This window comes from Gymnogyps californianus, chromosome 4, assembly GCF_018139145.2.
Source record: "Gymnogyps californianus isolate 813 chromosome 4, ASM1813914v2, whole genome shotgun sequence".
In the NCBI taxonomy this organism is placed as follows: Eukaryota; Metazoa; Chordata; class Aves; order Accipitriformes; family Cathartidae; genus Gymnogyps; species Gymnogyps californianus.
Window position 1 is genome coordinate 66,504,073 of NC_059474.1, and position 9,868 is coordinate 66,513,940.

Sequence of the window (9,868 nt, forward strand, 5' to 3'; positions counted from 1 at the left end):
CGAGGCAGGGTAAACCCAGAGACAGCTACTTTTATTTCCCCTGAGCCGGGAAATCCCGCACACGCACGAGGAAGGGAGCGGGGTTTAAACCCAAGGGCTCTATTACAGAAAGGAAGGAAAACCAAAAGCTGTATGCGAAGGGAGTTGGCGGGACCAGCCCGCGGTGGTCTCTCACCGCTTAGCCAAGGACCGCCCGCCTCGCTACGCGGCCGCGCAGCGGGCGCCCGTCGCTCCCCACGCGTGTGCGTGGCCGCTTACTCCCCGCGGAGATTTCGGCCCGGGCCCGAGTGCAGGACGGCTGCCGGGGAGCGGCTCTGCTGGCCCGCCTGTCTCTATAGATGTGGTTGTGCAGTACTTTTTAAATGTCGTTATCCGTGAGTTTATACCGTCACGCAACAAACTCCTGCGTGTTTGAAGGATTGAACTGAAACTGGGGCTGATCGCGGCCGGGCCCCACGCACGGGGGGAGCTTCACGCCCCGTGAAGCCCGCTGACATTTTGTCTCCTAATGCGATGTCCATGGCAGCAATCCCGCCGTTAGTTATTGGATCTCCTCCTAAAAAGTCCTCTCCTGGAGGAGAGGGAGGCTGCGCCTCTCCGCCGAGCCGGGTTTGGTTTCCAAAACCTGCCCCGAAAAGGGGGGCCAGTGAGCTCATGTGAATAACCTGCTCTTTTCTCCAGCGCCCCAGACAAAACCAGCCTAACCAAGCGATCAGAGCTGGGCTTTTTTTTTCCCTGCGATTCCACTTGGACGGTGCCAACTTCAACTGGTGGCCAGCTGGGTCTCTGTGCAGAAGTAAATTAACTGGAAAGCCTCAGTCGGTGCTGCAGTCAACTGGAAAAGGGGACGGGGTGCGCCGGGCCGGGCGGTACTCACGGCAGCCCCGGGGGCACACGGGAGGGCGCGGGCCGGGGCCGGGCTCTGCCCCCCGGGAGGGCGCTGATGCCCGCCGGGCGGCGGGGGAGCGGGCGCTCCCCGAGCCGGGCGCCGGGAGCGGGGGCGGCGGAGCGGCCGCCGGCGGAAGGCGCTGCGGGCGTGCTGGCGGCCCCGGCCCGGCGGGGACCACCGGCCGCCGCCGCCCGGCCGGGCTCCGCTGCCGCGGGCCGGGCTCAAGCCGGCAGCGGCCGGTCCCCGCCCCGGCGGTCCGGGCCCCGCGGTATTTCCATTTCTTTCCCGTGGCCCCGCAAAACCCGCGGGGAAATGCTAACGGCGAGAGCTGGCACGGTCGGGTCGGCACTCTGGAAACCGCCCGACCTTTCCCTTCCTGCCTTTACAACGCGTCGGGAAAGATTTCGGGGGGTGGGGGTCGGTGGGCGATGGGCAGCCGCCGGCATCCCGGCCCGGGAGAGCCCGGGCAGCCGCGCCGAGGCAGCCGCACAGCGCCGGGGATCGCTCCCTCCTCCCGGCCCCGGCATTGTCTAAGCCGAAAGCGGAATAAAACCCTGCTCCACTCCCCTCCCCCCCCCCCCCCCCCCCCCCCCCCCCCCCCCCCCCCCCCCCGTAGAAAATGATTCACAAATTTACGGAAGAATACTAATTTATTTATTTTTTCCTCCAGAATAGCTGGCCCTTTTCTCTCTCATGTCAGTGCTTCTGTTTGCTCTGCTGCAGCCATGAAAAAAAGCGATTGTTTCTGGTCTGTTTAGATATGGAAATGATCGCGTCTAGATAATGAGTTTCAATTTAAACCAGTTGTTTCGGTATTGGGTCTAACTATTTACTCTACACCCTTAGCCGGGCTCTTATTTTATTTGCCGTTTTCTTCTCGGAAAGCAGTTTCTTTCCCATAATAATGGTAACACTTTGCCCTCGATAACAGCTAGCGCTACCCGCCGCTTAAAAAGTTAATACAGCCTAATTTAGGCTAAGACGAACCCCTCCGGGGGCCGGGTGGAAACTCTGCCTGCCCGCTCACGAAGGGACCGGGGCGGGCATGAGCTGCCAGCCCTGTCCCCAAACAAGCCGCCAGCCCTGTCCCCAAACAAGCCGCCAGCTATTTTATTGGTATCCTTCTTCAACCCCCACAACAAAGTGGACAGCTTCCATCGTTAAAAAAAAAAACCAAAACAAAAAACAAACAAAAGAACGACAAACAAAACTACCCCCCCAAAAAACTGCTACTGAGATTGAACAAAAGATCCTGAAAATTCTCCTTTTTTTTTTCTCCTCCTGTACCGTGGTTTCATTATTTAATCTCTGATGAGATCAGATTATCTGTACCCTTTAGTGAAGGCAGCAGACGTCTTTAAACTGGTTTAATTGATTTATCGTCTTTTTTAAACAGAAAGTGCATTACATTTAACTGGTCTTGCAAAGGGCTTTTCTTCTCTTTACAAACCGAATTATTTTTAATATAAATTAATAAATGTTAAGATGCTATATCACGATATATCATCGTTATTAGCTTAAAAAAAAACAATTTACATTCTATAGTATTCCGTATGATACAAAAGAAAACACACTTTAAATTCAATTACAGCAACTAAATGAATTTTATATTTTGACTGAAAGTGGTTGTGACAATTCCCACCAGCTACTTTTTCAACACGCGGTTGATTGGAAACGGTGTAAGTGAAAGCAAACTCTGTCCCTTCGCCCTCTCCCCCCTCCCTCTGCACGACGACCGCAACAGAAAGTGTTTCAAAAATACTAATAAATAGCACGCGGGGCCGCTGCCGTTTCGGCCCGAGGGAGGGGCCGGTGGGCAGCCACGGCGCCTTTTGCCTCGGCGGCCCTGCTGCCGCCCGTCTCGGGGCTCCGGGGGTGGCCCCGGTGCCGCCCGGCGGCGGGGAGTGCGGGGCGGCGCGGACCGGGCGGGGGGGGGGGGGGGGGGGCGGCGCCCCCGGCCCCCGCTGTACAAAAAAAGAAGGTATTTTACATTTTAAATATTCACAGTAAAGAACGCCTATGGTCGCGGTGACTCACGGTTTATTTACAAAGAGCCGGCAACAGGCGGCCGCCGCACCGCCGGGAGCGGGACCCGGGCCGGGGCAGCCACCGCCGCTCCCCGCCGCCCGCGACCCTACAATAACACGCGGCGCCGGGGGGAAGGGGCGCGCCCGCTGGGGGCCCGCTCTGCCGCAGTCCTCTCTGCTCCCCCTCCGGCTTCTCCTCCTCCTCCTCCTCCCGGGCGCGTAGAGTCTAGAAAAATAGATCTGTACATCTCCGAAAGCGGCGGCGGGCGGAGCGGGCTAGGCGGAGGCCTCCCCCTCGGGGGGGTGCAGCAGCAGCCCGCCGCCCCCCGGCTTGTGTTTCTTCAGCAGCTGCGTGATCTTCTCGTCGTCCGAGTTGGGGTCCAGGGGCTTGTTGTAGTCGTCGTCCTCCTCCTCGTTCTCCGAGGCGCCCTTCAGCCGCTCCGTCTCCGAGTCCTGCTTCTTCTTGGCCGTCGCCATCTCCGCCGCGTGCTTCTTCCGCCACTTGGTCCGTCGGTTCTGGAACCAGACCTGCCCCCGCCGCCACCGTCACCATCACCGGCACCGCCACCCGCGGCCGCTCGCCCCCCGCCGGCGCCGCCGGGCCGGGCCGGGCCGCCCCCGCCCCGCTGCCCTACGCTTCCCCGTCCCTAGCGTGCGGTAGTGACTCCCGCTTCGCCAGCGATCAGACAATTTCCCCGTCAACGAAAAGCAGCCGAGCCCCGCGGCACCGCGCTCCCCGCAGCCGCAGCCACCCGTCCCGGCACGGGTCCCGCCCAGCGCGGGCGAACAGCCGCCCCCAGCCCCCCCCCCCCCCCCCCCCCCCCCCCCCCCCCCCCCCCCCCCCCCCCCCCCCCCCCCCCGAGGTCCGCGACGGGCCCGGGGCCCTCCCTGCCCTCCTGCCCGGCGGGGGGAAACACACATTTCGGTCTGAATCCTTCCCCAGCCGCCCCTGCCCCGCCAGATGTATTTATTCTCTGGCAGGGCGCTGCCAGAGGAGGGGGTTATTTTCATTGTAGAGGCTGCAATAATTTATTCGCAGCCATCGGGACATATTTGCAGTGACAAAGGAGGGTCTCCAGATCAGTCTAAAAGCGTGAGCATCGCCGAGAGGCCCCTCTGGCCGAGCCCGCCTCGTGTCCCTGCGCCCACGGAGCAAACGCCTCCCCGCATGTCCCCGGAGGGCTCAGCCCGGTCTCCCAGCCCCTCACACCTCCGCTTTGCCCGCGGCTCGGAGTTTAACTAAAGCGGAGAGCTTGGGGCGGGACAGTGCGAGCGGGGTGCGCGGTCCCTGCCCGACCGCCCGGGGCCGCGGAGCGCGGCCGGCGCTGAAGGGGCCAGGCGGTTTTGCGTGGGGTGCGGGCCGGGGACGCTACGCCCTGACACCCCACTCCCCGCGCTTTCCCAGCACGGCGGCCACCCCCGCGGCGTTCAGGCTGAACGCACCGGGCTTCTCGGTCTTGCTTGGGTTTGTTTTTTAAATAAGATAAGCTTTAAAAAATCCTTCTCAGCCCCGCCAGTAAGGTAATGGAGGGCGAATTGCTGGTAGCTGCCGGGGAAGCCCTCGCCGTGTGCCCGGGGGCTCGGCCGCCCCGGCCCGCAGCATCGCCGGCCGCCCGCGACGGACCCGGTTTCCGCGGCGGGGCCCTTTTGTTCCCCGGTCCGAGCCGGGCGCTTCGCGCTCCCCCAGCCCCGCACCGCTCCGTGCGTGAGCCGATCCTCTCACCTTGACTTGGCTCTCCGTCATCCCCAGCGAATAGGCCAGCCGGGCTCGCTCCGGGCCCGCCAGGTATTTCGTCTGCTCGAAAGTCTTTTCCAGGGCGAAAATCTGCTGGCCAGAAAAAGTGGGTCTGGTATGTTTTCTCTTTCCGTCCTTATCCAGCAAAATTGAGCCTTGATCTGGCGGGGGGGGAGAGAAAGGGAAGGCACGGACAGACACGTTAATCTACGGATTTGGGAAAGCGCTTCGCTCTCAAGCGGCCCTGGGGGACGGGGGGTTTCTCTCCGCGGGGGGGTCTGCAACAAAACTGCTGCCTGGACAACGCGGTGGCGCCAGCCTCCCGGCTCCCCCCGCTTATTTTTCCTTTCAGGATCGAAAATCTGAGCGGGCAAACGATATTGTTTTCTAGAAAAGCTGCAGCCGGGGCAAGCGGACGGTAACGGAGCGTCCTGCTCGCGGAAAGTTTGTGCGCGCCCCTAAAACCAGCCCCGGCCCCGAGAGTCCCCAGCGGGGACGGTGAAAGCGGGCGGCAGCGCGGCCGCCATCCCCCAAGAGGACTCCTCTTTTCGCCGGCGGCAACCGACATTTTACAGGGTTTCGCGCCGATCGAGGGGGGAGGGAGAAAGTAAAGCAAACTTAAGAAACAAAAAACAAAAGAAAGCGAGGCAACGCCAGCCCCCTCGGCCACGGCCGGGCCCGGGGGTGGGGAGGCCCGGGAGGGTCTCGCCGCGATGGCGGGGCGTGGGGGCTCCCCAGCACCGGGAGCGGACTCCCGGCGGGGCTCCCCGGGCCCGCTCCCCCCGCTGCCCCGCGACGCTGGGTACTCACGGGGGGCGCAGGCGAGGCGGGCGTCCCTCCAGGGCGGGCTCTGCATCACCCCCGGCCAGAAGATGGGCGTCCGGCCGGGCAGCTCGGCCAGCGGCTTGGGGTAGCGCCCGGCGGCCACGGCGGCGGCAGCGGCGGCGGCACCGGGGCTGAAGTAGAGGGCGGGCGGCGGCGGCGGCGGGGGGCTGAGGCTGCCGAAGCGGGGCAGCCCGGCCAGCAGCCCGGCGGGCGCCGCCGAGGAGGCGGAGGGCGAGGCGGAGGCGAGCGCAGCGCCCGGCAGGGGCATGGAGGGCCGGCTGAGGATGTCGTTGATGCCGTGCGGGGTGGCGGCCGAGAGCTGCGGCGGGGCCGAGCCCAGCGCCGAGAGCCCGCCCGCGGCGGAGGCGGCGGGCGCCTTGAGGCCGGGGGAGCCGAGCGGCGGCGAGGGCGAGGCGGAGGCGGGCGAGGCGGAGGCGGAGGACGAGGAGGCGGGCCCGGCGGGCAGGGGTACGCGGGGTACAGCGGCGCCTTCATCTCGGCCATGCTGTGCAGGGCGGCCAGCGGCGGGCTGCCCAGCAGGAAGGCGCCCTGCCGGGGCGCGCCGTCCATCTGCCCCAGCGCCAGCATCCCCGCGCCGCCGCCGCCGCCGCCGGGCCGGGGCGGGGGGCCCGGCCGGCCCCTAGCGCCGCGGGGCCCCGGCGGCCGGCCCGGGGGTGCCGCCCGCACCGGCGCCGCGCATCCAGCCCGCGGGGGCCGCCGCCTCTAGCGGGGAGCTGCGCGCCCGAGCGGCGGCCCCGCCGCCCCGCCGGGCATCAGGGCTGCGCCTCGGCGGCCGCTCCGGGGGAGAAAAGCGGTGCTGCTGTCGGCGAGTGTATATATACGTGTATATGCGCAGGGCCCGTGCGTATACGCGTATATATCTCCTCTCTCTGTGCCTGCGAGGAGCCGGGGGCTCACAGCGGCGCGGGGGCCGCGCTGGCTGCCCCTGCCTCCTCCCCGGCGCCCCGCATCCCTCCCGGCGCTGTTCCGGCTGGCTGGCTGCCGGCGCGGCTGTCGGGGCTGCGGGCGCGGGCGAGGCTCGGGGCGCACTGCCGCGCCGCCCCGCTCCCTGCCTCCTTTAGCGGGGGCACGGCCGGCAGCGGGCGCGGCGGCGGCGGCGGCGGGCGGGGGCGGGGCGGCGGGCGGCCCTGCCCACCCGCGCCGCGCCCGCCTTGCCGCCAACTTCGGTCTCCTCTTGCCTCCCCCGCTTTTCTTCTATTTTCCCCTCTTCTCCCTTCTTCTCTCCTTTTTCCTCTCCTTTTTGCTTTCTCTTTTTCCTCCCTTTTCCCTCTCCTTTTTTCTTTCCCTTTTTCCTCTCCTTTTTCCTTTCCCTTTTTCCTCTCCTTTTTCCTTTCCTTTTTCCATTTCTTTGCCTTTTCCTTTGCTTTTTCCTTTTTCCTTTCAGGCTTCCTTTTCCTTTTCCTTTTTCTTTTTCTTTTCCTTTTCCTTTTTCTTTTTCTTTTTCTTTTTCTTTTTCTTTTCCTTTTCCTTTTCCTTTTCCTTTTTATTTTTCGTTTCCTTTTCCTTTTTCCTTTTCTCTCTCTCTCTTCCTCTCTTTTTTCCTCCTCTCTCTCTTTTTTGTCTCTCTTTATCTATTCACACCCCCGCTCCCTCTCTTTTTTTTCCTCTTCCTTCCTTCCTTCCTTCCTTCCTTCCCTCCTTCCTTCCTTCCTTCCTTCCTTTTTCCTTCCTTTTTCCTTCCTTCCTTCCTTCCTTTTTCCTTTCTCTCTCTCCCTCCCTCCGTCTCTGTGCCCCGGGAACGACTCCGGGGAGCGGAGCTGCTCGAGTCCGGCCGGGCCTGCCCCGGCACCTCCCCCGTGCGGCCGCAGCGAGCCGGTCGCGGGCGGCGCGGCCCGACCCGACCCTCCCCGCACGCTTCTGGACCCGCTTGGGTACTCTCTGTACCCGCTACACGTCGGAACCGCGTGTTCGTCCCGCCGGGCCCCCGGCCACTGGCCGATGTTGTACACCCGAGGCCTGCGGTAACGACCCCCTCGACCCTTGTCCCCAGCGCCCCCGGCTGCTCCCGGCTCTTCTCCCGTCGCCTGGGGCTGGAAGGGAAAAAATCCCCTATGGCCCCTAAAGAGCGTCCCACGGAGAGAAAAGCGGTGCAAAATCACCCTAAACATTTTTTACGCTGTGCCGTCTGTGCCCGAGTGCGTGTGCCTGTGGGGAACTCTATTTCCTCGAGCGTGGAAAAAAGGGCTGGTGTGGAATTCACGTTTTTTTGGTTTGGTTTTTTTTTGTAATTACGGATCTTAGATAAAGCAGAAGCATGTTGATCCTCGACCTGCGACGGTGTTTCCTTCTATCTCTAAATATCCCTTGTCGCTCGGAATTGTTTTAGTTTAATTTACAAAGCCACGACAAAATACACTTGGAGAAAGGGCGCGTAGAGCAGGGTCTTGCCTCTCCGTAACTTTTGCACAGCCACACAAACTGCGCCTCCGAAAAGCTCGAGTTTAAGTCTCCGGGTTTAATTTTGTTTGTTTGTTTGTTTGTTAGTCCTTGGGTCACTTGTCAAATATTCTAAAAGTAAAACCAAAACAGTCCTTTCCCGCCGGTTTCAGCGGAGCCAGGGAGCTCTCGGCCGCGGCGGCCCCGCAGCCCCGGGGCTCGGCTCGGGCAGCGGGCGTGGGGAGGGGGCAGCCTGCCTCTGAAAGTGACCGATTTGCATTTTAATTGGGGGGGAGAAAAATTAACCCGGGTTTGGAAGCGTAGAGGCAAGCGCGGGGCGGCCCCGCTGGGGGGCCAGCATCCGGGGGAGCTACTTGTCCTCCCGCCTGCAGAGGGGACGGTGCGGGGGCCGGGGTCTGCACCGGTGTGGCTCGGGCGGGGAAGGACAGGGGCTCCCGCCGCCGCCCCAGACCCGCTGCTGCCTTCCTCGGAGCGCCCCGAGGGAGCTTTGCCAGGGGCGGCCGGCGGCAGCGGCGGCAGCTTCAGCCGTGGGTCCGCGCCGGCGCGGGGGGAACCGGGGCCTGAGCCCGCAGGGACGGATCCGGCCGCCCTGCGCCTGCTTCTGCAGTGCGGTCCTGCCGGCCCCCGCCCCAGCCGCGGGCTGCGGTACCGCTCGGGGCTGCTGCGGGCAGCCGGCGGTGCCAGCGCCGTGCTCAGCCTCTCTCGCCCGGCGGCTCGCAGGCGGCGGCACCGGCTGTTCCGCTCGCTCCGCGCTTCCTTCCCGGCCAAAGCGGGAACTCACCGCCCGGCACCTCCGGGTTTGTTGTCTAGGGAAAGCAAAACAAAACAATCCCTCCCGCACAAACCGCTTCTCCTTCCTTCCTTCTGTAATGAACGGATGGCATCTTGAAAAAGAGCGTTTATTTGGGGGCCGCCTCGTGCAACTTCTTTCCTAAAAATAGCATCACAGGTGAGATGGCGCCAACAGGGCTGACCCGTGATTGAGAAATAGTTCGGATTCAAAAGCAGCCGTCAACATTACCTCCTTTCTGTGTCTTCAATAACTGTCACCCAGAAATATTTTAAAATATTGATATTTAGTTCCTTTTTCATACTCAGTTTTTGTTTTTCATAAGGACAGCCGTAGGCAGGCAAAGTTACTCAGACGGCAACCGGGGGCTGTGCTGTGCCGCTCAGCAGCTGAGTAGCGGGTCGGGGAGCACCGTGAGCACCCTAGGCAGCGGTGGGAGTAAAAACCACCCCAATAACAAACCGCACTAACGGGGTGAACGAACCGCAGCCTGAAAACGCCTCAGCCAAACTGCTCCTTGAGCACACGCTGCAGCCGGGGGCTGCTCGTTAATACCCGGCTGCGTTTCACCAGTTTCACTAGGTCTCATCACAAGCGCTTCACCGCCTCGTTGCAGATAAAGCGACTACCAAGTTAAATAATAGTAAAAGAGAGAGTAGCCGCCGAGCCAGCGCGGGGATGCGGTCGGAGAGGAGCGGCGAGCAGCCGGCCTGCGGGCCGGGGCAGCGGAGGGCAGGGAGCGAGCAGGCACCCGAAGGAGGCAAAGCCGCGGGAGAAGAGCAGCTCCCGCGGAAACCCCGCTGGGCCTCGGGGAGGGAGCCCGCGGAGCCCCCGGAGGGCGGCAGGGGCAGCGAGTGCGGAGGGGTCCCGGGCAGCGAGGGGCCAAGTGCCAGAGGAGGCGGCGGGCAGGGGGCAGCGGCGGCGCAGGGGCGGTGGCAGGGATGGGCTGAAGTCGCGACGGAGACCCCGGTCACCCAGAGCGGAGGCGAAGAAGAGGTATGAATTAAGAGGTGTACGGAAGGAGCGTTGTCAGAAAAAGCCGTAGTTGGTTGTTTGCTCGTTCGAGGCGTAGGAAGTACGAGTGCTAGAGCAGCTGCGCCTCTGAAATTCGCGTCGGCTGGAACGGTCCCAGCATATTTGAAAGGAAAAAAAAAAAAAAACCCAAACCATGAGAACACCTAAAA

General features: G+C 63.0%; 1 protein-coding gene across 1 annotated transcript; it reads right to left on the minus strand.

The window, feature by feature from the left end:
- Positions 1-3,181: 3,181 nt before the first annotated feature.
- Positions 3,182-6,064, minus strand: NKX6-1 (NK6 homeobox 1). The gene is given in 4 exon segments (XM_050896374.1): positions 3,182-3,444; positions 4,640-4,812; positions 5,462-5,947; positions 5,950-6,064. Coding segments are annotated over 4 exon segments (1,026 nt in total). The 3' UTR covers positions 3,182-3,192.
- Positions 6,065-9,868: the final 3,804 nt, after the last annotated feature.